Source organism: Mustela erminea, chromosome 21 (genome assembly GCF_009829155.1).
Source record: "Mustela erminea isolate mMusErm1 chromosome 21, mMusErm1.Pri, whole genome shotgun sequence".
NCBI lineage: Eukaryota > Metazoa > Chordata > Mammalia > Carnivora > Mustelidae > Mustela > Mustela erminea.
The window spans coordinates 24,056,433-24,081,956 of NC_045634.1; the positions used below are offsets into that span (position 1 = coordinate 24,056,433).

A 25,524-nucleotide genomic window follows, 5' to 3' on the forward strand; every position below is an offset into this window, starting at 1 on the left:
AGCTGCGGCTTCTCCAACTCTGAGTAGCCTGGGAGCTCTGCTGCTCTGCTCTGCTGCACAGGAATGCAGGGGAGCAGCTCAGCCTGGGCCCTGGGAGGAGGCACTGCCCTCTGCTGGCAAGTGGGTGCTATTGCATCCCCTCAGACCTGCAAGAGGCTGCGGGTTTGGAGGTCTGTGGAACACGGTGAGAAGAGCCACCCTTTGGCAGGGGCAGTAGTGTCCGAGCCATGGAGCACTGAGTGATGAATTTCGGGGCCTCTGTTGACTCCATCACCATATCCTCTCTGAGAATCAGCCAGCGGGCCATCCTCAGCTCGGTGAGCTGAGTTCAACTTCTCCCAGACCCCACAGCCCAGAGTCAGCCTGCTTGTCGCCCCGGAGCGCTCAGGTGTTCTAGACAGGGCTGACTCCAGGGCTGCGGGTGCCAGGACGGGCAGGGAGAAGAGGCCAGCGTGCACCAGAGGTTGGCTGAGGCTGGGGTGGTGTGTGGGAGATGAAGGGCTTCCTTCTCGCAGTCACCGTCACCAAAAGTCATGCCATCCACTGCGCGCCCACCCCCCTGGTCAGTCCCCCCATTCCTGTGTCTCTGAAACACCAACATGTCTTGGCCTTGTGGGGCTCAGCGCCCCAGCCCCACACCAGTCGCCACCACCACGCTCCCTCCGACCAGTGCACACAGACCTATCCCCTCCCGCTGCGTGTTTAGGTTCCCAGCCCCCCACCTGCCATGGGGCTGTGCCCCCACCCCCTCCTTTACCACCTGGAGTCTGCCCTTTGCTTAGTGAGCAAGTGGATTCAGATGCACAAAGCCATAAGCCATGGGTAGGTATGAAATTTTTGTCTTTCTCTCACCGACCGTCTCCTCCCTTGTGGCCCCTCCTCCCACACCCCTGTACTCCCCCCTCCCTTGTCCTTCCCATGCTCCCCTCCTTTATTTCTCTTCTTTACTCTGCATTTACTCCTGATTCCCAAGATGACAGGTTTTTAGCCTTCATCCCCGTAATTGCTTTTGAGTGTTGAAAACCACTCTGGCCCTGCCTTAGATGAACTTCAGTACCTCCTGCCGGCTCCCGAGGAATACAGCTTTGCCCTCTCACAATGTGGGGGACCCCTCAAGCTGGTGATCTGATTTCTTTTGGTCCCCAGAGGATCTTCCATGAACAGCCGGCCCAAGGGGTTCTCTGAGCTGGATTCCTGATGTGGGGAGAAGCTCAAAAAGCATCTTTGGTCTTTTTAAGTCTTCGTTTCCCAAGTAGTTGAGATCCCATGTTGGGATCGAGTCCCCCAGTGTGGCCCCTCACCCTGTGTTGAGAGCCAGAGCGGAAGAAGGCCCATGGGCTAGAAGGAAATGCCGAGGACTCCTGTGTGTGGCCCAAGACCAATGGCCGGGATCCTGTGTGAGCTCCGTCTGGGGGCCCGCTCCTAGACAAGTCACGAGAGCTAGTGGAACCCGGGCCCTGGATCCTGACCCCACTGGGCTCTGTGCCCGTGGGATGTCACTCAGAATACCCGGATCTCAATTGATTTCCCCACCTGTAAAAGGTTAGAAGAGGAGGGGGTGTCATCAGCCCCACCCCCCGCCCCCCAGTTCTGGGGTTGCCTTGCAGGTTTCAGGCCCCCTGCATGTCCACCTCTGCCAGACGCTATTGCATCTGTTATGCTCTGGAGATCTGAGTAAGGTGCCGTGTGAAAAGGGGGTTCTCCAGCAAAATCTGCTTTATTAAACCATTGAAGTAGATTGATCAGGATAAAATTCCTTCCAGCATTGCATTCTATTCTAGAATTTGGGCCAGACCCAGGTCAAAGATCTGTCTTTCTCCTGCCACACTGGGGAGGAAGCCCCTCTCCACAGAGCCATCCAGTCCTCCTGAGCGTCTCCCCACGTTCCTGTAATCGCTCTCCCTGCCCCCCGTCCCAGCTGCCCGTGTTGCTCCCCGGCTTTATGGGGAGGCCTCCCTTCTCCGGGGCAAAGGAGCAGCAGCAGCGGTAAATGGCCATTCCTTGCTTCTGGCCAAAGGCTGCGGGGCAGAACTGACACTGCCATTTGTTAAGGCCAAAGTTTGCTTGCCCTTTGGTTTGTTTCTTCGCATTTTCCTCAGCGCAGGACCAGGAGCGTTCTGCCAGGTGGACAAAGCATCACTCAGTTTATTTGTTTTGTTGCCAGCCTTCTGCTTGGACACCTCCTGGAAAAGCTGGGGCTGCAGGTCCTTCTCAGCAGAGTGAGCAGAGAGCTTGGGGTACCACATACCCCACAGGGCCGAGAAGCCAGAACCCCTTTTTTAAAAGAACAAGAGCAGAATCTCAAAGACGTCCTGGCCAGCTTGCTGGCACGGATGGGTGGCGAGCTGTCGCTCCTCTGTGGGAGCAGACACGTGCGCCTGCACAGCCCGGGAGGCAGCCCGAGCCGCAGCCGCATCCCGGAGGGTGGGAGCCGCTGGGTCCGCTGTGCCCCCTGAGCGCGGGTCCCGCGTGCCCTGGGCAGACGGGGAAGACCTCTCCGCCGCTGCGCCGCTCGTCCTTGGCCCCGGGGCAAGTGGGCCCATCTGGGAACAGCGGGAGGGGGCGGCCGGGAGCCCTGGTTCACCGCCTTCTCCGCACGTGTCTTTGCAGATGCGCTGGCTCCCTCCGTCCGAGGCTACTTCTCAGGGCTGGAAGTCCCGTCAGTTCTGCTGAATACCATGTGAGTACGTGGGCCCGACAGCCTGTGCGCAGCGCCCGTCCGCCCGGGAGCCGCGGCTCTTCCCGGAGCAGCGGCAGGCGCGGCTTCCGTGCGGGATGGCGGGGGGGGGGGGGCGGTCAGGACACGGGGTGACACGGCAGCACCGGCACCGCCGAGCGGGGTCTGGAGACGTGACTTGGTGCGCGCGCGTTGAACTTGGGCTGAGTTGGCGCTGCCGGGAAGGCAGGCGGTGTGTCGGCGCGCGCAGGCTTCGAGGGTCTGGTCCGGGAAACCCTAATCTTGGCGCCCTTTTATTTGAGGCCTAACCTTGCTGTAGGGAACTACCGACTCAATTTTTTTTCTGTAAATAGGTAATTTGTCTGAAATTACAAACGCTGCGTTTCATTGGGTATCTTGACCGAATTTCTGTTAAAGCACTGTTACTCTGAACTCTGATATGGCGTGTCAGTTAGGGGCGTCCTCAAGAAAAGTCCCTGAGATGTCACACTTCAACAGTCTACGGTTTTTCGTGGTTTCTATCACTCCTTGACAACCCAGGAAGAAAAGTGACAGTAGGGAGGGACTGGACCTTCATCCATTTAGAAATGCTACAATTATGTACATACCTATACAGGGTGATCTTCTGAAGGACTTATGTGGGGAAAAACTGGCCTCCGGTCAGGGTCAGGTTCAACTTCAGTGGGGAACAATTTCTGACCATTCACAGGGGATGTACTGGGGAAGTAGGAGCTGCCAGGCCGGCTTCATACAGGTCAGTGCCCTCCTAGTGAGGAGGGAGAGCACTGAATAGGATTTTCAGAGTGTTTTGCAATTTGTTCTCCACAGGCAAGCAAGCTGCCCTGCTCACCTGAAGTCTTGCTTGGGGGGTCATGTCACCTTCATTTCAGTTTCCAGGGTAATGGCTGAGCGTGGACTTCATTGGCTGAAGCCTTTACTGCCGTAAGAGGCGAGCACTTGTAGAGAGCTTGGTCGGAAGGCCGGCGTCCTTGCTCTGGAGAAAGGGCCTCACCACACAGGAGAATTGGTGGTGGGCATCAGAGTGGCCAGGCAGCACACCCACCCCATAACTGGTCGGGATTCTTGCTCTGCTGGTGGGGTGATGCATAAGCCAAGGAATCATATTTCTTTGCTTGCTCAACTCCAGTAAGTTAGAATTGTACCTATTCCTAAGTGGCCAGAGCAACGCTAGTCCTTGGGGATGATTGGAAGCAGAGTACATAAATGTTGCCAAGGTGAAAAAGAACACTTTTTTTTTTTTTTTTTGCTTGTTTGTTTTTCACCAAAAGATTCTTGGAACCCTTATTATAACACGAGCATCATAAATCTGTAGGATTAGGGAGCTCAAGGATGCGACATTCCTCAACTCGCTGGAGACAAGGGAGCCCTCTCTTTCACAGATGCTCAGGAGACTGCCGTTTCACACAGAGCACATTTTGGGAAGCCTGGCTCTAATCTCTTACCCAGAACCTAAACCAGTGACACCCACTTAACAGAGATCTTTGGACCAGTGGTCATTATGTTAGAGTTACCACTAATCTATTTATAATGAGGCAAAAAATTAGGACAGTGTAGTAATTTTGTTTATGCTGCTTATATTTGCCCCTTATTCTGAAATTATGTTGTACGTGTGTTCACGTACCCATTTTACGTGAAGGGGTATCTGTGAATGGTAAGACACCATATCTGTGAATGGCAACTGCATTTTAAATGTAGCTTCTTAGGAAAAAAGTCAGTCCATGGTAGATACTGAAGGTAGTTAAAATATTTTACTATTTTGTGAAATGTAAAAGTTTGCTGTTTAGGGGGTTTCTCTTCCTAGAAATACAATTGGTAAGCTTTGAGGTATATTCTAGGGTCCATTATGTCCAGGACTCTCCAAGTCCATGTACCATATCCATATGCCCATAATTAATTTTTAAAATGACCTGTCCCTGGCTCTCTGTTCTTTGTGCACAAAAGCCTTAGTCATTTTGTCGTGAGGGACCCTGCCCCCGTTACCCGGGGCGAGGTGGGTGCGGCACTGCCATTTGGCTCCAGAAGGCACTGATGGGTCACGTGCTCCTCTGCCCCCCAGGAATGTGCCTCATCTGTCCGTGCTGAGAGGCTGCTAGGTGTTCACCCAGAGGACCCAGGACTGGGTAACTGGGAATTCTGAAGCCCCCAAAGGAGCTGATGGGTTGGGGGTAGACCCGGCATTCAGCCTAAGCAGGAAGTTGAGGCAGTTGATGAAACCGGAAGAGAGGTCAGCAGGACGCAGCCCTGAGGCTCACGCAGCCGTAGAGTCCGTGGAGGACGAGCAGCCTGTGGAAAACGAAGAGTGCCCGCAGGCGCCGGGGAGGGCTGGAGCCTGGAAGGCCGGTGGTGCGCTGCTGGGGTCGGTGGTAGCAGGTGGTATAGGAGGGTTGAGTCAGCTGAGAAGATGCGTCCAAACCTGGCAGTGGCAGTTGGTCGAGGATGGTGGTGGTGTAAGGGCTTGAGGAAGGACTTTGTTAAGCATTTATATAGGTCGAAGGGAAGGCATGATCACGAAGCAGCTGCACGGTCCCAGCCAGTCAGATCCTGCCCTTTGTTTCTCTCCGCTCACCCAAGTTGTTCCAGATCATCCTTCCCCACAGACCTATCCACCGGAGACCTAGAGGCAGCAGTAGCTAGCAAAGAAGGCCTAGCGGTCTCCCCCTTCTCAAGTACGGCTTGCGAAGCTGCCAGACCCGTATGAAGGCGAAGTATCTCCTGTGGGCGCACGGTTCGTTCTGTGCTAAACTTGGGCCATGGGCCAGACTCCTTCCTCAGGGTTGGAGGGAGCGGAGGAGGGGTGGCGAGCAGGGAGGACGGGTAACTGCACTTACTGCCACCGCACCTGCCGTCAGGATCCAGTCTCCCTTCCTGCCGGAGGTGAGATCAGCTCAGTGTGGATCCGTTCCTCAGGCTCCTTCTAGTCTCTTGGATCAAGTTCTGAGCTAATAGTCCAGGCTACGTAATCGTAGGGAAATGTAAATTAGAATAGAGAACAGTGGTTCTGATGGAATAATAATTAACACTTTACTGCAAAACTGGTCTTTCAGAAAGGCCAAATGTAGGATAGGTAAGGCCAGTGACATCACTGTTCCACATGGCCTTCGTGTTTGTTGCGGCGGGCGGGGCGGTCTTCTGTGGGAAGGTAACACTGAATAGAAGAGCAGGAGTGACATCAGACATGACAACTATACGCAGACCCAGACAGGCCGTCACTCCCAACAAGTGGAGCTCGGGGGGTGGAGGGGGAGCGCCCTCCAAATCCTCCACAGTCCGGGGCCTCTTTCCTCAGGGCCCTGCAGGGGTTTTTCATTAACACACTTTGTCCTCTTCCTGGGAAATCAGGGACTACACTAGAAAAGTAAACAAGCTCTTCATCCTTCAAGTAAACATATTTTTTTTTTTTAAGATTTTTACTCATTTTTTTGACAGAGATCACAAGTAGGCAGAGACAGGCAGAGAGAAGGAAGCAGGCCCCCCACTGAGCAGAGAGCCCGACTCGATTCCAGGACCCTGAGATCACGACCCAAGCTGAAGGCAGAGGCTTAACCCATTGAGCCACCCAGGCACCCCTAAGTAAACATACATTATATGTCCGCTATGTGCTAGATAGGTGGAAAAATCTGCAGGAAGACCAGGCCTGTGCCCCTAAGGAATTCCAGTTCTAGTGGGTGGGAGTCATGGATACACGTGACAGAGAAGCGTGACTGCTCAGGACCCTCGAGGAAGGGCGTGCGTGTGAGGAAAGCCCCTCCCGAGGGGGCCGGGGTGTCGAGTTTACTGTCATCTGTGGTGTAAGAGCAGCGGAGGAGTGGGTGTCATTTGGGTTTTAATTTTTCCTGCATCCTGCCTGATGGTGTTTAGTCTGGCTGTGAGCTCTGTCTGCACATCACTGGAGTTTGGCTAACGGTCCAGCCACGGGGTAGACAACCCCAGATGACATGATAATCACCGAAAACGATCCATTTCCCAGATGTGTTGAGGACAGGAAAGCATGAGCAAGTTTTTAGTAACTCTACAGAGGGAATGATGACAGTCTTCCTTGTTGGGTATCCACATGTAGTTAAATCAAAAAAACTGAGTGAGTTAGGAGCTGGGGTGGCTGTGGGAGGGCGTTCTGTGAGAACTCTGAGAATCTCCTTGGCCTAGGACCAAGACGATGCACAGCAATTATAAGCACATGTAGTTACAGTGTCAACAAACGAGAGAAGGACACGGCGAGAGAGAAGACCAGACTGTAAAGCTGTGTATTCCTCGTGTTTTGATTTGGGAGGAACGGCCTCATCTGTCTCTGGCTGTGAGCACGAGGGCCTTGGGGATAGCCATTGTCCGGGGAGCAGACCAGGGAGGCCTCTGTGGGGAACTCAGGGTTCGCAGCAGTACCCTGCGTCCTCCTGTTCACGAAGCCCCATGTGCTTGAGTCGACGTCTTTCTCTGCAGGCAGGAGAGCGGCGTCGCCAGGCCTGAACATGCAAGAGATTAGTGGAAGAGGGCCACTGGCATCCACGTGCTGGGAGGCAGGCATCCTTCCTTGGCTCCGGGAATTCTCGCAAAAACCAGCTGGCTCAGAGGCAGTCATGCCTACCAAAGAGTATTAAAAATTTATGATCTGCTGGGTCTCAGCACCTTCATATTTCAAAATTCTCAGGCCCTTGGGAACAGGTTGTAGTCACAGATGTTTCCATTCAGTACTTGTTTTCCAGAAGGTGCTTGGAGCAAAGTTTAGCTCATTGGTGCATGTGACAGCAAAGGACCCTATGGGAGAATGGCTTTTCTGTCCTTGGGCTGCCCAGTAGTTGTTGCTGTGGTCTGAGGCAGCTCCTGGAGCTGGATAGGTTTGGGGCGCTTCCTTTCTTTGGGGGGGGAGCTTCAGGTCCTGCACTCTTCCTTGACAGGGCTTATGAACAGTCCTGGGGGTTCGGCCCTCGGATCTTCTGTGCGGCTGCCTTGTCTCGTTGGCCAGGCGGCCTGCTGTTGCAGCGTGGCTCTGATCCGTCCCCCATGACGGACGCACGTCTGAAGACTGCGTCTCCCCCAGCACACTTTGCTTCAGATTCCCTTCCCCTCCAGCCTTGGTGCCAGGGAGCCCCCGAGAGCCCCCCTCCACGCTTTCCTTCTGACCGGGCCTGAAGCCGGTGGTCCCCGTGGGGAGCTGCCATGCCACTGGTGTGATCATTCTCATCAGGCACTGGTCATTGGCTCCATCGTGGAGGCCTTGGTCCCTTCGCCATTGACTGTCCGTTCTTTGCTTGCAGAATAGGTGACGTTCGGGACCCAGGGAACCCCAAGAGCCAACCAGCCCTGGGGCTGGAAATGACCACACACCATTAATGGGTGATTTCTTTCTCTATTCCAGGTTCCAGGTGTGTGATGGTGGCTGCAATCTGTCTTGTGGGTATTAATGCAACCTTCAGTGGTGGCTGCTGTTCTCAAGCTGTTCTACAAAACTGGAGCGTGCTGGTGAGTGGCAGTGGGAGGCTGAACAGGCCCTCTGGGGAGGCAGCATGTCCTGGGCGGGGCGCGGTGATGGAGACCAGTGTGCTTGGATCATCACACCAGCGTCCTCTGGGAGGGACCCCAGGCAGGACCCCAGGGCCCAGCAGTCCAGGCGTTAACCCCCCACCCCAGGTGATTCTGCTGGGCGCCCTAGGTTGAGACGCACTGGTGTGGAGTGCTGCAGTCGAGGGGTTGCTTTTGATGACCTCGTCGAGCCACAGATGCTTAAGAAAGGGCATCCTGGGAGGGCACGGGGAGGGGATTCTGTAGACTCTCTGCCCACACGGTCTGTGCCCACACCGGCTATGCCACAGCAGTGGGACGAGCTGTTCCACCAATGGGAATTTACAGATAAATACACACTTGTGCCTTTTTTGGAAATTAACCTTTTAGATGTGGCATGTATATTTCCCCTGACTTCATCCAGTTGTACTGAATGTAGTATAACCCTCTCTCAGGGACGCAGAAATGTTTTCATGAACCTCTTCGGAAATGAGTGGTTGCCCTTGGGCGTAGCTGAACGAGACAGGGCACTCACTACCTCCTCCCTTCTGGGCTTTCCTGTTGGCTGACGATATCAGTGATTTGCGGTTCATCAGTTTCTAGGAGGAAGTGTAGTCTCCGGCAGTGGTGTCGCATTCCCACAGGTGACCGGGGGCTTCCAGTCTCTCTGCAGAACTTGGCCTAGAATAACAGGAGTGCTAAGGGCAGGCCCGAAGCAGTTATGTCTCAGACCAAATAAGGTGGTGAATTTCATCCCTACAAGGGGCCAATGAAGAAAAGATGAGTCAGAAAGAGGGCAAGATTCCTGCTAAGGACAGAGAACCAGGCTGATCTAGCGAAGGAGGTCATTACCACATTTTTGGGACTTAGGTATTTCTTGCTCAGAGTAGAGCCAGAGGCAGACACGCCGTGTGTACCGTGTTTCACAGCCCAGCTCCTCGGCCTGGACAGGAGGCCAGCAGCCTGCACTTGGGGTCTTTCTGCCCACTGATGTGTTTGTCACATTGACCAAACTTAGCAACAGGGAAGGTTTTTCCACATCACGTGGGGCAGCTAATGTTTATCCCACAAGTGCCATAGCCTAATCTATTAGGTTGTCTTTTTGTCATGGTTCTTTATAGCAATGCCCACCTTATGCTTACCAATGTTATTACCTGCTAAAACCTTTTTGTTTTTTAAAGGTTTTATTTATTTTATTAGAGAGAAAGCAAGCATGAATGTGAGTCGGGGGAGGGGCAGAGGGAGAGAGAGTCTCAAGCAGACTCCACACTGAGCGCGGAGCCTGAGGCAGGGCTCCATCTCATGACCCTGAGATCATGACCTGAGCTGAAATCAAGAGTCTGAGGCTTACCCGACTGAGCCACCCAGGTGCCCTACATAAGACCCTTTTAAAGGATGAGATCTTGTTGTTTTTTTCTTCTCCTTCTCTGGCACTTTTAAAGACCAATTTAAACCTACCCATGTAATTTTTTGGAAGTAGGTTAGAATAATGATTTTTTTTTTAAATGTAATAAATGAACCCAAACATCAGTAATTCCAGGCAATGCAGGTGAGCCCAGTAGGCAGAGCACGGGGTGACCTCATTTAGACAACATAAGGGCCTGGTGACCTGGAGCAGGAAAGGGCCACGTGGGAGTAGCCCTGGGACTCGGGGCAGCTGAGAGCTTGTAGGCGGCCAGCCAGCACGACCAGATGAGCTGGAGGGCACCTCGCCACTACCTGTGTTCGGCATGGAGCTCTCCGGTTCTGGGGCCACTCGTGGGTTACAAGAACAAGTCTGGAGGTGGCTCACTGCCGGCCAGCACTGCTCCGACCTGGACCACCAGGGGGCCGAGCCCTCTGGCCAGGTGTGGGAGCGGGAACCCACGAGGGGAGGTGGGCAGCTGTTGCGACTTTCTGGTACCCGCGTGCAGGTGAGGATGTGTGTTTAGGATGCGGGGGAGGAGTTCCCAACTACAGAAGACTGGTCTCCTGAGACTAGCCTGTGAACCTTTTAAAATGTTAGTGAGGCATTTTATTACAAATCAATACCAGTATTCGGTTTTTACAGCTATAAAATGAAAACTGGTCCATGTTTATTGGGAGTTGGGTAGAGGGAACTGTTCCTTATCCGACTTTGGATAAAAATGAATACATTTAGAGAAACTCTTGGGAAAGAAATTGTTAGTAAATAGGCCAACTGTATGTAGTAGGAGGAGGGAAACAGAATTTCTTCCTGCTGGGAGAAGGAGCCCAAAGTTGAGTGGGGGGAGAGCAGGCCCGGCCGGGTCTGGCGGCGTGCCCGTGGCAGCGAGCAGCAGCAGCTGTGCCCAGTCCTGAGGGCCACAGGCTGATCTTTTTGCCCAAGGACAAGGGACATGAAATGTTTCAGAACTATAGAACATTCTTTCAGACAGCAGACATTCTCCACAGTCTTACACGGGACAGTGGCGACCTGCCTCTGACAAGCTTTGTTTCCTCTACTTGCCTCTGTCTGTCCGTTGACTGCCATTCAGGAAAGGCTGTGAGGAGAAGCTGCTCTGCAAACAGAGCCTGACCCTCTCCCACCCCGCCCCCATCCCTCCACGGTGCTCCGTGTTCCCGGATGTCTCTGTATTCTGTTTAAAATGTCCTTGTTAATACATTCCAAAGTTTGAACTACGTTCTTAGCTAAACCCCTTCCTTGTTTACAGGGACTGAAATAGCCACATTCTGACCTTCTGTTCAGTCTGGGAACATCTATGGCAATGTGGACGCATTCTTTTCCCATGTGAGAATTACATATCCACAGCACAGTTATGGAAAAGCTCAGGAAACTATCAGCTCTCTTCCCCCTTCTCTCTTCCGTGGTTTTCCCTTCAAAGCCTTCCTCCTCAGCCAGAATGCGCCAGCCCCGCGCACCTCGCTTCCTGCTCGAGTGTCCAGGAAGAAGGGGACAGAGTCCTGGGCTAAAACCCAGCTGCCCCCGGCTGCTAAAACCCCGGGGCAGCTGGATGGACCCTCCCTTTCCCCCCGTCAGGGCCAGAGGGCCTCTGGGAGGGTGCTGAGGGGCCCCCGGGCACAGGCTCCTGGCGCTCAGCCAGGGGCATTATCCCGACTCCGGAACCAGGTCTCCGTGCCACGTGTCATTAACTGTCTGTCGCTCCCATTTCCTTTACTGCCCTACAGTGCGGGGGGTGTCTGACGTTTTGCTACATGCAAGTGCCTGTGTCTGGGGTGAAGGCAGGAGGACGTAGTCTTAGGGAGGAAAATAATCTCAGCTGATCCTTGAGGAAGCCAAACAAGTGGCCTGGACAGTGAGGACGCCCAGTGGGAGCTCAGAAGAGAGCCCTGCAGGGGAGCGCGCACACGGGGTTCTGAGAGCGCGGAGTGTGTAAGAGCAGGAGGAAGAGCTGTACCACGTGTCCTTGTCCTAAGTGGATTAGGACCAGGCTTTCGAGGGCCTTGAGGGATGTGTTAGGGATTTGGGTCTCAGGGAGGCAGGAGGAAGTAGGAAGAGGTGTTTTCAGAGAATGTCAGCTGGCTGCCCACAGCAAAATGAAGAGTCAAGTCAGAAACACGTACCAGGAGAGGCGAGCCCGAGATGGTGATGGTGGGAAGGGAAGTCCCAGTCCTCTGAGAGAGCGGGGCTGTGTCCCTGTCACCAGGGGATGGTGGAAGGACAGAGACCAAGGCGGAGGGTCAGGAGAGGGAGTCATGTGAAGAAGGTAAAGTCGGGAGTCTGGTTTAGACATGGTGCCTTCTAGGTCATGGCAGAAAGGCCAGGAGTAGCAACGTGTTCTTGCCCAAAGGCAGTAGTTGAGCTCTTCAGAGGAAGCTGAAAAGAGGCGAGGGCTGGAAAAGACCACAGGGCCTTGGTCCCTCCTGAGCACGTGGGCAGGTGCCTGCACAGGTGGCCAGTGTTCCTTTGCCTCTTCATTCCGTCCCTTCTCTGTCTCTGAAGGCAGAGTGGCAGCTTTGCTTTCAGACTTTGGTGTTGGGGCCGTGTCCCCACATGGAGGTTTGGCTGCTTTCCCAAGATGGCGCTCTCCAAGCCCAGCTTCTCTGACAGAGGCCTTTGGCAGCGTGCAGGCCCCTGAAGGTTCCCAGAGTCCGAGGGCTGCCGAGCGTCGTCCCCTGTGAATTGTTCCAAAGTAGGAACAGCTGTAGGGGGACTGCTGTTCCTCAGAAACCGTTTCCTGGAACCAACACACAGCTTGGGCTGCTGGCTTGTGGTCAAGTTTGGGATGACGTGGGACTTGTTCCAAGCCTGACAAGCCATGAGAGTGGGGGAAAATGTCTTGTACCCACTTTGTCTAAGCAGGGTTTCTGCTCTGTGCATCCAGAGCTGGGGGTGCAAGGGGGTGCTGCCTCTTCCCACTCCGGAGTGGAGGCTCCTTCGGCAGTTCAAGGGCCCATCAGGCATTTGAGGGTCCTGGGCCCATTGAGAAGGTCGGCTGCTCCGGGCCACACACACCCGGTGTCCATGCTGGTTACAAGTCAGGGTGTGGCCAGAGATGAAAAGAGTGGGCCCTTCTGGCCTTGTTCACAGTGTGTCACAGATCCTGTGACTTGTACCCAAGGTGGGTGTGCGTCATCCTGGCCAACTCCGGTTTCTCCTCCCGCTTGCGAGCACCTGCCGAGTGACTGGTGATGCCCTGCCTGTGTTGGGCACCAGGGGAGGCAAAGCAGTCGGAAAGTGAGATTTCTAGAAGGCGTTTCTTTCCCCGGGCATTCCTGGCATGTCCAAGCTCTGCTGAGAGTGCGAGGCGGGAGAGGGGGGTCCCTGAGGTGGTGTGTGCAGGCCTCCCAGAACTTGACCTGGGAGCATCTCCAGCGCCGGGCCTCTCGGTGAGTTAAACTGACGGACTAGCACGGTGGCCACAAGCTTGGGATGGGTGCATGTTACTCGAACGTGACAGGTGAGGCTCTGAATGACCTGCTCACTGCCCTTGAAAGTGGCACCCTGGTCTCTCCCCAGGGAGATTGTTCCATGAACCGCAGCTATGTGGTTATGATGTTGCATCTTCTGACTCGTGCCCCCTCATTTCTGCCGTCACCCGCACACAGGTTATACCACGATCTCCCAGGTCACAGTGCGGGTGTCCCAGCGCTACAGACCTGGCTCAGATTTCCTAAAATCGTCCAGTTCAGGCTGTTGGCATGTTCACGAGAGGTTTCTCGCTTCAGGATTTCCTGCTGAATGAGCATCTTCCCAAAGAAGCCTGACTTAGGATGGTCAGATGGGCTCTTGGTTACAGTGCTCTTTTCTTGACAGCTTTCTCCGCCACACAAATAAGCCTTTCCCTGTGGACAGTTGTAGTTTCTATGGAGTTACTTCTGCCTAGACCTTTGTAAGACCTTTTCTACCTCCAAATTTGGGTCTGACGTGTTGGGAAGATGGGAAGAAAATGAGGACAGAGTAATAGCAGAGGTTTCACAGTGCAGCCTTTGCAACAATGAAGAAAACCGTGGGGCCACACTGGGACTCTGCAAGTGGCAAAGTCTCGGGATGATTCGAAGCCACTTTTTTTTTTTTTTCCTGGGCCACAAAGCAAAGCACACATGAACACTTCCTAGCAAGTGTGGGGGAAGGAGGTCTTGAAAAGTTTCTGGTAAGAGGGAAGTCTGTCCTGCCCATGTGTCTGGGTCTACGGTGAGAACATGGCTGCTCTGGTGAGAGGTCGTGCTCTGTGTGCCTACATACCCGTGAGTGTTGGGACGCCCCCAGGGGTTTCCCGGGGGAAGGCAGACTCACCCTCACATTTGTTCTTTCTGTTTCAGGCTTGAAAACATCTTGCCCAGTTTTGGTCCCTTCAAGACTTTGCCACAGCCTCTATCACACATCTGTTTTTCTCGAAGAAACAAATATAATAAAAATGTTTTACTCTTTTACACTGTATAATTTTAAAAAATAGTGTGTTATTTGTGAACGCATGGTCTGACATTTCTGTACAGTTTGGAGATATTTTCAAACGAAACATAAAAGATATCAACAATAAAACCAAGAGAGTGAGTATTTTTATACCTAACATTTTAAGTATGAGAGGATGGATGATCTTACACTGGGTTGGATCACAGTTTTTGTGCTTGACTTTTGAATGCTTGTAATTAAAAATATCTATTTTTTTCCTCCAAGCTGCATGTTTGAGGCATGTTCTTAAATACTACAGAATTTCCAGAATTGTATGTGAATGTATAGGCGTCCACCTGCCTGGCCGGAGCGCAGGGTAAGGTAGGGACAGAACGGCGAGCTACAGCCCTACTAGGCACATGCTTCCTCCCCTCCCTCCCACCCCCTGGTTCTAGTGGGGAGCTCCTGCGGGAGACTCTGAAGCCCCCACACAGGTGCACGCTGTTGGAAAGCATTGGCCGCTCTCGGGGCGGGGGGGAGCCCGTGCAGACTGTGCCCTGGGGTGGGTTCTGCCCTTCACTTGGGCTTCTCCTGCTCCTTCTCCAGCTGACCCAGAGTGTGAGACCCACGGGGGCACACCTCCCCCAGAGGGGCAGCAAGGAAAGGGAGGCCGGCCCACCTCACAAGGGAGCCGGCTGCTATAGGCAGCTAGCTCCTGTCTCCCACGTGATTTTGCAAAACGCTGGGTGAACTGAGCAGACTTCCTGAGCTGGGGCAGCACCATGCCAGACGCAGGCGGTGTGCTCTCCCCGGGCACTCCCCAGCCCACCAGCCCCAGGAGGGAGGGCGCAGCTCAGCTTACTTCAAAACCCAAGTGTGGTGGCTGAAGCAGACCCCGCTCCAGAGTCCCTCGGCTCAGTTTCTCCTTCTTGTGGTAGAAGAGCCATGTGTAAAAATAAATTGACCTAAGAATTTTCACTGGCTGATACAGCTCAGCGAGATACTGGCTTATTCAACCGTGGTGCTGAAGACTTCAGTGTTCTGGGGTGGGGAGTTACTATTTTCCATTAGAAGTAAGACATCAAGAAGCTTTTTAAAGGTCATTACCAAAAAAAGGGAACAAGAAGAGCCAGGGTTGAGGGAGGTGCACAGCCAGCAGCATGGGGAGGGGAGGTAGGGGGTTTGCCCCGTTCAGACCCTGCTAGATGACTCCCTACCCTGACTTTCGTTTCTAAGAAAAATCACGGCTGCCACACAGCCTACTATACTTCTATAAAGTGTGTAAAGGTAATTTCTATGGTCATTTTTAAAAATAAAATGCTCTTCCCAGCTGTCACACCATTGCTTGGCACATTCCTTTCTGCAAGATCAAGCAAGAGCAGCCTCCAGCACCCCCCGCAGCCCAGCAGTTTCCTTTGCAGTTTCCTTTGTGTTCTGAGCAATAGATACAGCTAAGTACTGAGGGACTAAGGAATAGGATACGGACAGGCTAGCCAGGGCGCAGCCGCTACAAATGCTCAGCTGGGGGCACTGGTGACACATGGGCCTCTGGCCCTGACTGACCTGGCAGGAGGAGCTCAAGGTAGGTTCACACCCTTCCTGATGCCTTTTACTGTGCCCAACTGACTCCACCCCCACGGCAGCCTATGGAGCGGAAGCTCGGGTTGATCTGCGTCCATGAAGGGTCATTTGTGGTTTTCGGCCAACTTCACAGGTAAGCCAGGTGCCGACAGCTAGGAGGACAGTGCTGAGCAAATACACCCACTGACCCATCCCTTGTGCCCCAAAAGGGAAGCTTTGGAAATAACCCACAGTGCTCCATTCAGAGTAAAAGCAACTACCAACAGTGACTATTACCTCGTAGTCTTGGCGGGCACGGCTGTTTCTGTCCCTTTTTGCAGAGGGACCATCCACCAGAAACAGGTCCCAGTTGTGCCTGCCTGGGAGCGTGGGTATGACCAGAGAAGGCTGGTCTGCAGCTTGCCTCAGCCCATCTGTGACCTCCCACCACCCGGGCACCAGACAGGCTGGGCCGCTTGCCCCAAGGGGATGCCCCCCCTCTCCAGACTGCCGCGGGCCATCATCCTGGCCATCAGCTCTACCCCTCCACGTCCAAACGCTTCCTCACAAAGGGCCTTGGGCTCGGTGAACCTGTGCCCCCGTCAGCACTATGCTGATGGCCATAGGTGACATTCAAGTGACCAGACTGGATGGTACTTACCAGTCTAGTGTGAGTGCCAGACAGGTTCCCACGGACTGGTGAAACACCCACTTTGTGGCAGGAGGAGAAACAATCTTTTCTGTCAGTCTGTTGAGCAGGAATACGGTATATCTTTTGGAATTGGGAACCTGGGATAAGACAAAGGCAGGTGTGTCTGTTCCCTCTGCTTCCAGGCATAATGTTCCAGTGTGCAGAGCCTGGAATGTGGCCACTAAGCCATCTGGTTACCAAGTGACCCTTTTGTTCTCTTGTTCACTTGTACCCCTTGCACAAGACTGGCTATCAAGCTATAAAACTGACACCTGAGGGCGCCTAGGTGGCTCAGTGGGTTAAGCCGCGGCCTTTGGCTCAGGTCATGATCTCAGGGTCCTGGGATCGAGTCCTGCGTCGGGCTCTCTGCTCAGCGGGGAGCCTGTTTCTCTCTCTCTCTCTGCCTGCCTCTCTGTCTACTTGTGATCTCTCTGTGTCAAATAAATAAAATAGTAAAAAAAAAAAAAAATTACAACTGAAACTAAACACTCTGTCTTCTGCCTCTGGGACAAAACTGCAAATTAATTTGGAAAAGAATCTTAAAACTGGCAAAATGGAAGTTACACTTCCAGATGATCATCCAGATTCACTGGACCCAGGGCTTGCATAGACATTGAACCAACTGCCAATCAATGCTCTCCTCTGTGAGGTTCACCCAAAGCCCAGGACTCCATGGCATCTTGTGTCCTGACTTGGGTGGCGTAAGGAATGCTCTTGTGACTGGAGAAGGAGTGGCTGATTTCCCTGAATTCTCTTTCTCTACAGAGGTTTTGGGGCACTGGGAATCCACTAGCAACTCCAGAGGGCTCTGGGCAGGGCACACCTAAGTGTGAAGAGTGTGTTCAGATTCCCCCATGTTCCACACCACTGGGGTGCCCGGATGTCGAGGAAAAAGAGCATTCCTACCCAGTTTAAAAGCAGCTGCATGTGGTTGCACTTGGCCTTCAACTCCAGATCCCGTGCCCTCTTGATACCACAAACGTCCAACATCCTTAGGAGGCACAAGAACATCTGTTACTGGCGAGGTGTTCTCTGAAACTGTCCTTAGGACACCTATGCTAAAACACACTGACAATCTTGGGGTGGCGATTTTAAGCCCCAAGTAGGGCAGACAGATCACTTTTAAAAATGTCCACTCACGGGCGCCTGGGTGGCTCAGTGGGTTGAGCCGCTGCCTTCGGCTCAGGTCATGATCTCAGGGTCCTGGGATGGAGGCCCACATTGGGCTCTCTGCTCAGCAGGGAGCCTGCTTCCCTTCCTCTCTCTCTGCCTGCCTCTCTGCCTACTTGTGATCTCTCTGTGTCAAATAAATAAAATCTTTAAAGAAAAAAAAAAAAAAGTCCACTCACTTGACATGACACTCCCGGGACAGCACAGGGACACAAGATCCAAGGTTCAGTTAGTGTAGACGCGGGTCCTAGAAGCCTCCGCCTCTCCTGGAACACCTCCCGGGACAAGCGAGGACACACTCGCAAAACACATACCAGGAAAGAAGATCTCATCCTCCCTACGTGAAGCCCCGGGACGGCAATAAATGGATGATGGGCCATCACTGTCCACACGACACCACCCCAGCCTTGTCACACAGTGTGTGTGGCACTGGCTTGTTAAGAACCACCCAAAAAAGTCTCAGGAAACCCCAAATCCTCTGGTAAGTGAAACCTACAGGGAAGCTACGAGCTACAGGGAAGAGTCTCCTCTGTGCCAGAGAATTGCCATTGACTGGTAGTAACTGGGAAATTTATGAATCCAAATGCCAAAATCCCACATTCGGAACAAGTTTTGTCTGCTTGTGACCTCCAAGAGCGCCCCAAACCCTGGACTGTGTGTTCGCAGACCAGAAGCAGTGGGTATCCCCGCCTGGCCTTCTCGCGAGGACTCTGCTCCCTGGCTGCAGGGCTCCCCTCTGTCCCCAGGTCCCACCACCTTCTTGCCGCACTGCTAGGGAGTGACAGCAGCAGCTGGATGTTCCTTTTTACATTTTTGTCCAGGCACAACTCCATTTCTCTTAACTCTCCCCTAAAAGTTTCCAATGATTGTCCTCAATTACACATCAAAATGCAGAGCAGACTGTCTTCACCTCTGAAATCGGCCACCCACGTCCACTCCCACTCACTTCTAGATGGCCAAGTCTGGCAGACATGAGCAGACGCCAAGAATGGGACTTCAACTCGAACTTGAATTTCAGGTGAGTGTTTTTAGACACCCGGAAGAACTGGGTGTCCTTCCTTTTATTGTGACACAACTGGAACCCTCTCACAATTTCCCACCAAAACTACAATTCTCCTCACATGTCACCAGGTGGCACAATCCTCAGGCCAAAGAAGGGGTAGATGGGAGAAATTCCTCTTCCACATAGCAGCCAGAGGGGATCAAGGCACAACACAAAAATGCAAGTGAATGAGGAAAAGCTACAGAATTTGCAAGTGTGACAACTGAGCAAAATACTGCATTTACTACATCTCAATTTACTACTTTGTGAAAGTTTGGACAAAAGATAACAAGCCAGTATACAATACTGGCGAACACAGGGTTAGCTAGAAACTACTACTAACACACACCTGGCAGCAAAGTAGCTTACCTTCAACTCTGTGCTGGCGGCCTTCATGTATGTCTCCTTGCACACAAGATGAAGTGTTTGAGATGTCCAAAATGCATTTCCACACCTAACCAATAAAACAGAATGGTGACAGGTGATATCACCAAGATGGTGACACAGGTCATTCCTGACTTTGCTCCCCGTCACAAAAACAAGTATACAAGGAAAAGACCACTGAGAGAATTCTGGAACACAAAGGGGAGGCTGAAGCACCCTTCTGCACCACCCCTCCCCTTGGCCTTGGTTCCTCCAGTGGGAAAAACAGCCAGGGTGGCTAGCAAGCTTCCCAACATTGTGGGTCATGTCTTAGGAGCCCCAGCTTGGGTCTGGCCACACCAGGATTTCAGGGGATCTGCAGAACTTGACCACTGGCAATCTGACCATGAGAAAAGAGGAAGAAGGGGTTGCAACAACCAGCTCTCAGATCTTGGCGGCCCAAGTTCCTACCTGCAGTGCCCAAGCAGTGGTCCCAACCTGTGGCTTATTCATCTGCAGAAGTCAGTCAGTGACGTGGTCTGACGAGGGGACTCGGTAGGAAGCAGGGCTGCCTGATCTAGGTCCTCAAATGAAGCAACTTTCCAGCCCTGGAGGGAGTAGAGTCATAAGCCTGCCCACGGCTGAGTGGAGCTCTTGACCCTGCTCAACCAGAAAGCCTGGAAAGCTGCACAGCCCACAACACTTGAGCAGGGAGTCCGGCAGGCAGGTCTGAAGAGTCTGCAGAACGAAGCTGGGGGCCGCATCCAGCCAGGGGGTTTGGGATGTGGGTTGGCTTGAGTCAAGACAATCTTACTGACCTTGAAGCTGGTTCTGCTGAGCCTGGGCAGGGACTTGAATCCATAGGGCCACGCACGGCTGAAGACAGCTTGCAGCCCACGCACAAGGGAACTGCACCAGTGCCCACAGGGAGCCGCCAGCACCACCAACAGCCCCCGCTCCCCATAGCAATGGAACTGAACAGTGTGCACTCCCCATCCACAGGGTAAATCATGGGCCCTGACTAGCCAGGGAATTCAGGGTATAGTCACACTTGATTTGGGTACCAAACACTGAGCCATGCAGGCCCAGGGCCTGTCCTACTACCTGACTGCCGCAGAGAGCCCAATTTGAAGCCCAGCCTACTGAGTAACCCCGTCCTTACCAGCTAGAAAGCCTGACCGGAGAAGCTAGGGAACCCCAGAGTCTATCCTCTAGACTCACTCTGGCAGGGAGCCAAGCAAGCAGTCCTAGCCAACTGTTCTCAGCCAGTACAACCTCCAGCCCCAAAGCTCAGAGCCTGGGCAATGGCTTCATCAAAGAAGAGAGCTGACAGCAAGCCCTACCTGCTCAATGATGTCACTAGCAGACAATCCAGAAGCCCAAACTAAACTGACTGGTGAGGAACTGTCTCTGCTAAAATAAACATATACAGTCCAAAAGAAGTGGAGATCTACAAACTGTCCAAGAATTCAAAATTATCCTCTTAACGTTTAGTGAATTACACAATGTGAGAAAAATAAATGAACAAAACGACAAGTTCAACAAGGAAATAGGAACCATTAAAAAAAAATCCCAGGGGCGCCTGGGTGGCTCAGTGGGTTAAAGCCTCTGCCTTTAGCTCAGGTCATCGTCTCAGGATCTTGGGATCAAGCCCCGCATTGGGCTCTCTGCTCAGCGGGGAGCCTGCTTCCCCCTCTCTCTCTGCCTGCCTCTCTGCCTACTTGTGATCTGTCAAATAAATAAGTAAAACCTTTGGAAAAAAAAAAAAATCCCAGGGGCGCCTGGGTGGCTCAGTTGGTTAAAGCCTCTGCCTTCAGCTCAGGTCATGATCCCAGAGTCCTGGGATCGAGCCCCGCATCAGGCTCTCTGCTCAGCTGGGAGCCTACTTCCTCCTCTCTCTTTGTCTGCCTCTCTGCCTACTTGTGATCTCTGTCAAAAAAATAAAAAAAAAAAAAAAAAAAAAAAAGTTAAAAAAAAAAAAAAAATCCCAGAGCTGAAAATACAATGACTGCAGAGGCGTTTAATGAAAACATTCACAAACTGAGGGTTGCTGGAGGGGGTGGTGGGAGGGGGGATGGGGTGGCGGGGTGATGGACACTGGGGTGGGTATGTGCTATGGTGAGTGCTGTGAACTGTGTAAGACTGATGATTCACAGACCTGTACCCCTGGGGTAAATAATACATTATATGTTAATTTAAAAATAAATTTTCTAAGAATCTTTAAAATAAAAAAATAAAGAAATTCATAAGTAGTAGAATCAGCAACCTGTGGGAAAGGACACTAGAAATTATCCAGTCAGAGGAACAAAAAGAAAAAAAAATGGAAGAGAGTTAAGAATACCTTAGCGATTTACTGGACAGTCAAAAGAAACAATATTCATGTGGTGGGAATTCCAAAAGATGAAAAATATAAAAAGTATACTTAAAGCAATAATGGCTAAAGACTTTCCAAACCTGGGAGAGAAATGGACATCCAGATCCTTGAGGCCCAAAGGACCCCAATTAGACTGAACCCAAATAGGAATACACCAAGACACATTTTTAAAAAATTGTCAAAAGTCAAAGACAAAGAATTTTGAAAGCAGCAAGAATAAAGTAAATTACATACAAAGGAACCCACATATGAATATTGGGATTTTATTTTTTTAAGATTTATTTACAGGGCAACTGGGTAGCGCAGTCAGTTAAGCTAATGCCCTTATCAGGTCATGATCTCAGGGTTCTTAAGGGCTTCCAGATCAGCAGGGAATCTACTTCTCCCTCTGCCCCTCCCCATTTTGTGCACATTCTCTCTCAATATTTATTTATTTGAGAGAGAGAGCGAGCGAGCAAGTAAGCATGAGACAGCAGAAAGGGGTAGAGAGTGAGAGAAAGAATCCCAAGCAGACTCTATGTTAAGCGGAGAGAACTCAACCTCACAACATGAACCAAACCAAGAGTCAGATGCTTAACTGACTGTGCCACCCTGGCGCCCTACCAGAGGATTTCTAATCAGAAACATTTTAGGCCAGGGAAGAATAGGATGACATACTAAAATCATTGAAAGAAAAAAAAAACTGTCAACCAAGAATTCTATACTTGGAAAAGCTGGCCTTTAGAAATGAGGAAAAATACTTTCCCAAACAAACAAAAGCCAAGGTAGTTTAACACCACTAGACCTCCCTAATCAGAAATGGTGAAGGGAATCCTTAGAAGGGAAGTAAAAAATATGCTAATTAATACTGAAAAAAACAAAGCATGAGACTTACTGGTAATGGTAAATACATAGTCAAAATTAGATTCTGTACCATGGTAATAGCAGTGTGTAGGGCACTTAAACTCTAGTTTAAAAAATTTAAAAAGGATTTAAAACAGGAAAAAGAATAACTATAATAATCTGCTATTAGTTACACAATATTAAAAATATAAAACAATACCAATAACCTAAAGTGTGAGCAGGAGGGTAAGTATAAGTGTAAAGTTTAGAAATCCTACTAAAGTTATCAGCTTAAAATAAGGTGTTATAATTTTAATATATTTTATATAAGCTTCATGGTAAGCACAAGGGGAAAACACAGTAATTATATAAAAGAACATGACAGAGAAGTCAAAGCATTCTGATATCAAAGGATATCAAAACAAAAAAAGACAAAATTTGAAACAAGAAACAACGGATCTACAAATCTACAAAAATGGATCTAAAAATTTAATAAATAGCAATAATAAGTCTCTATCAATAATTACCTTAACTAGGTTAAATTCTGCAACTGAAATACACAGAACACACTGACTGTACTCAAAAATAAGACCCAATGAAAATGCTGCCTACAAGACACTCACTTTAGCCTTAAAGACACACACAGACTAAGATTGAAGGGATGGTAAAGATATTTCAAGGAAATGATAAAAAAACAAACAAACAAAAAAAACCCCAACAACCAGTATATATATAAACAAAATAAACCTCAAATTAAAATGGTAAAAAGATACAAAGGTCATCATATAATGATAAAGGGGTCAATCCTTCAAGAAGCTATAACAATTGTAAATATTTATGCACCAAAATCGGAGCATCCAAGTATATAAAGCAAAAACTAACAGAGCTAAAAGGAAAAATAAAAAGCAATACATTAAGAGTTGGGGGCTTTAATACCCTACTCTCAACAATGGATGGATCATCCAGACAGAACCAATGGGAAACAGATCTGAACAATGCTTACAGACCAAATGGATCTAACAACCACATACAGAACATTCTATCTGAAAAGAGCAGGCTACATATTCTTCTCAGACACACAGGGAATATTTTCTAGGATAAACCAAATGCTGGGCCAAAAAAATAAGTCTTAGTAAATTTTTTTTTAAGATTTTTATTTGAGAGATAGAGACAGAATGTGTATGCGCAGGAGAGCACAAGCAAGGGGAGCTGCAGAAAGGGAGGGAGGAGCAGCCTTCTCACTGAGCAGGGAGCCTGATATGGGGCTCAATCCCAGGACCCGAAGATCATGACCTGAGCCAAAGGCAGATGCTTAACTGACAGAGCCACCCAGGTGTCCCAAATCTTAGTAGACTTAATAAGGTTGATATCAGGGACGCCTGGGTGGCTCAGTTGGTTGGACGACTGCCTTCGGCTCAGGTCATGATCCTGGAGTCCCCGGATCGAGTCCCGCTTCGGACTCCCAGCTCCATGGGGAGTCTGCTTCTCTCTCTGACCTTCTCCTCGTTCATGCTCTCTCTCACTGTCTCTCTCTCAAGTAAATAAATAAAATCTTTAAAAAAATAATAATAAAAAAATAAGATTGATATCAGGGGGCGCCTGGTGGCTCAGTCACTAAGAGTCTGCCTTCAGCTCAGGTCATGATCCCAGGGTCCTGGGACCCAGCCCCACATCAGGCTCCCTGCTCAGCCTGGAGCCAGCTACTCCCTCTCCCACTCCCCCTGCTTGTGTTCCCACTCTTGCTGTGTGTCGCTCTCTCTCAAATACATAAAATTAAAAAAAAAAAAAAAGTTGAAATCATGCCAAGTATCTTCTCTGACCACAATGGTATGAAACTAGAAACAAAAGAAGGAAAACGGAGAAATTCACAAATACATGGAAACTGAATGCTCTCATGAACCACCAGGGGATCAAATTAGAAACTAAATGAGAAGTATCTTGAGACAGACAAAAATGGAAACACAATCTACCAAAACTTATGGGATGCAGCAAAAGCAGTTTTATTTTTTTTAATTTGAGAGAGATAGAGAGCTCATACACATAAGAAGGTGGAGTGCCAGGCAGAAGGAGAGGGAGAAGCAGGCTCCCTGCTGATCAGTGAGCCAGATGTGGGACTTGGTCCCAGGACCCCGAGATCATGACCTGAGCCGAAGGCAGACGCTTAAATGACTGAGCCACGCAGGCGCCAGCAATAGCAGTTCTTAAAGGGAAATTCACAGCAATAAACACCTACAGTAGAAACAAGAAAGACCTCAAATAAACAGCCCAACTCTACGCATTAAAGAATTAGAAAAAGAACAAAGTGAGCCAAAAGTGAATAGGAGGAAACAAATAATAAAGATTAAAGCAAAAGTAAATATGATAGGCGTACCTGGGTAGTTCAGTCGATTAAGCACCTGCCTTTGGCTCAGGTCATGATCTCAAGAGTCCTGGGATGAAGCCCTGTGTCGGGCTCCCTCCACTGCAGGGAGTCCGCTTCTCCCTCTGCCTGTCCCCCAGCTCATGCTGTCTCTCTCAAATAAATAAATAAATAAATAGCTGTGAAAACTTTTAAAAATTAGTATTATAGAGAACAGAAAAACAATGGAAAAGATTAACCAAGGAGATAGTTCTTTGAAAAGATAAAACTGACAAACATTTAGCTAGACTAACCAAGAAAAAGATTCCAAGTCAACAAAATTATAAATGAAAAACAAAACATGACAACTGATACCATGGAAGTACAAAGTATCCTAAGAGGCTACTATGAACAACTATATACCAAACTGGACAACCTAGAAGAAACAGAAAAAAACTTGTTTTCCTTTTTCTAAGCAAGCTCTATGCTCAACATGGGGCTTAAGTTAGGACACCAGTATCAAGAGTTTTGTGTTCTACTCAGACAGCCAGGCTCTCTGAAATGGGAAATTTTAGTAGAAAACACAACCTACCACGTCTGAATTGAGAGTAAGCAGAAAATCCAAAGAGACCAATTACTATTTGGAAATTGAATCAGCAATCAAAAATCCCCCAACAAAGAAAAGCGCAAGACCAGATGTCTTCAAAGATGTGTTTTACCAAGCATTTCAAGAATTAATGCCAATCCTTCTCAAAACTTTCCAAAAACTCAAAGAGAAGAAAACACTCCCAAATTCATCTTATAAGACAGGCATTACAATGGTACCAAAGCCAAAAAAGGACATCACTAGAAAAAATATATAGGTCAATATCCCTCACAAACACAGATGCAAAAATTCTCAGTAAAATACTGGCAAACCAAATTTGGCAACACATTATAAAGATGTTTCAGAAGGATCAAGTGGGATTTATCCTTAGGATGCAAGGATGGTTTAATATATGCAAATCAGAGTGATACATGACATTAATAAAATGAAAGAAAAATCATTATCTCAATAGATACAGAAAATGCATTTACAACAAAATTCAACATCCATTTATGATAAAAACTCAACAAATCAGATACAGAAGGAACATACCCAAACATAGTAAAGGCCATACA

General features: G+C 50.2%; 1 protein-coding gene and 1 long non-coding RNA gene across 13 annotated transcripts in view; one reads left to right on the top strand and one right to left on the bottom strand.

Moving 5' to 3' along the window:
• Positions 1-14,153, top strand: part of RBPMS (RNA binding protein, mRNA processing factor) — a 171,680-nt gene extending 157,527 nt beyond the window's left edge. For 3 of the 6 annotated variants that reach the window (XR_004282190.1, XR_004282191.1, XR_004282193.1), the window contains 4 exons: positions 707-822; positions 2,611-2,680; positions 8,049-8,152; positions 13,934-14,153. Coding sequence is in view for 2 of the 6 variants with exons in the window: in XM_032328935.1 (XP_032184826.1) it covers positions 2,611-2,673 (63 nt within the window). In the remaining 4 variants the exon portion in view is untranslated. Of the gene's footprint in view, positions 1-706; positions 823-2,610; positions 2,681-8,048; positions 8,153-13,933 lie in introns of those variants that run through there. The other 3 variants (XM_032328935.1, XM_032328936.1, XR_004282194.1) reach the window with 2 other exon arrangements.
• Positions 8,152-24,428, bottom strand: LOC116581727. Of its 7 annotated transcripts, none has more exons than XR_004282201.1 (4): positions 17,604-20,407; positions 16,225-16,352; positions 11,735-13,996; positions 8,152-8,947 (listed from the first exon to the last, which is right to left on the bottom strand). It is a non-coding gene; the product is annotated as an uncharacterized LOC116581727 (long non-coding RNA). The 7 variants fall into 7 exon arrangements; XR_004282200.1 differs by lacking the exon at positions 8,152-8,947 and adding an exon at positions 24,397-24,428 and having other exon boundaries at positions 9,696-13,996; positions 17,604-18,920; XR_004282199.1 differs by lacking the exon at positions 8,152-8,947 and having other exon boundaries at positions 9,696-13,996; positions 17,604-18,920; positions 19,301-20,407.
• Positions 24,429-25,524: the final 1,096 nt, after the last annotated feature.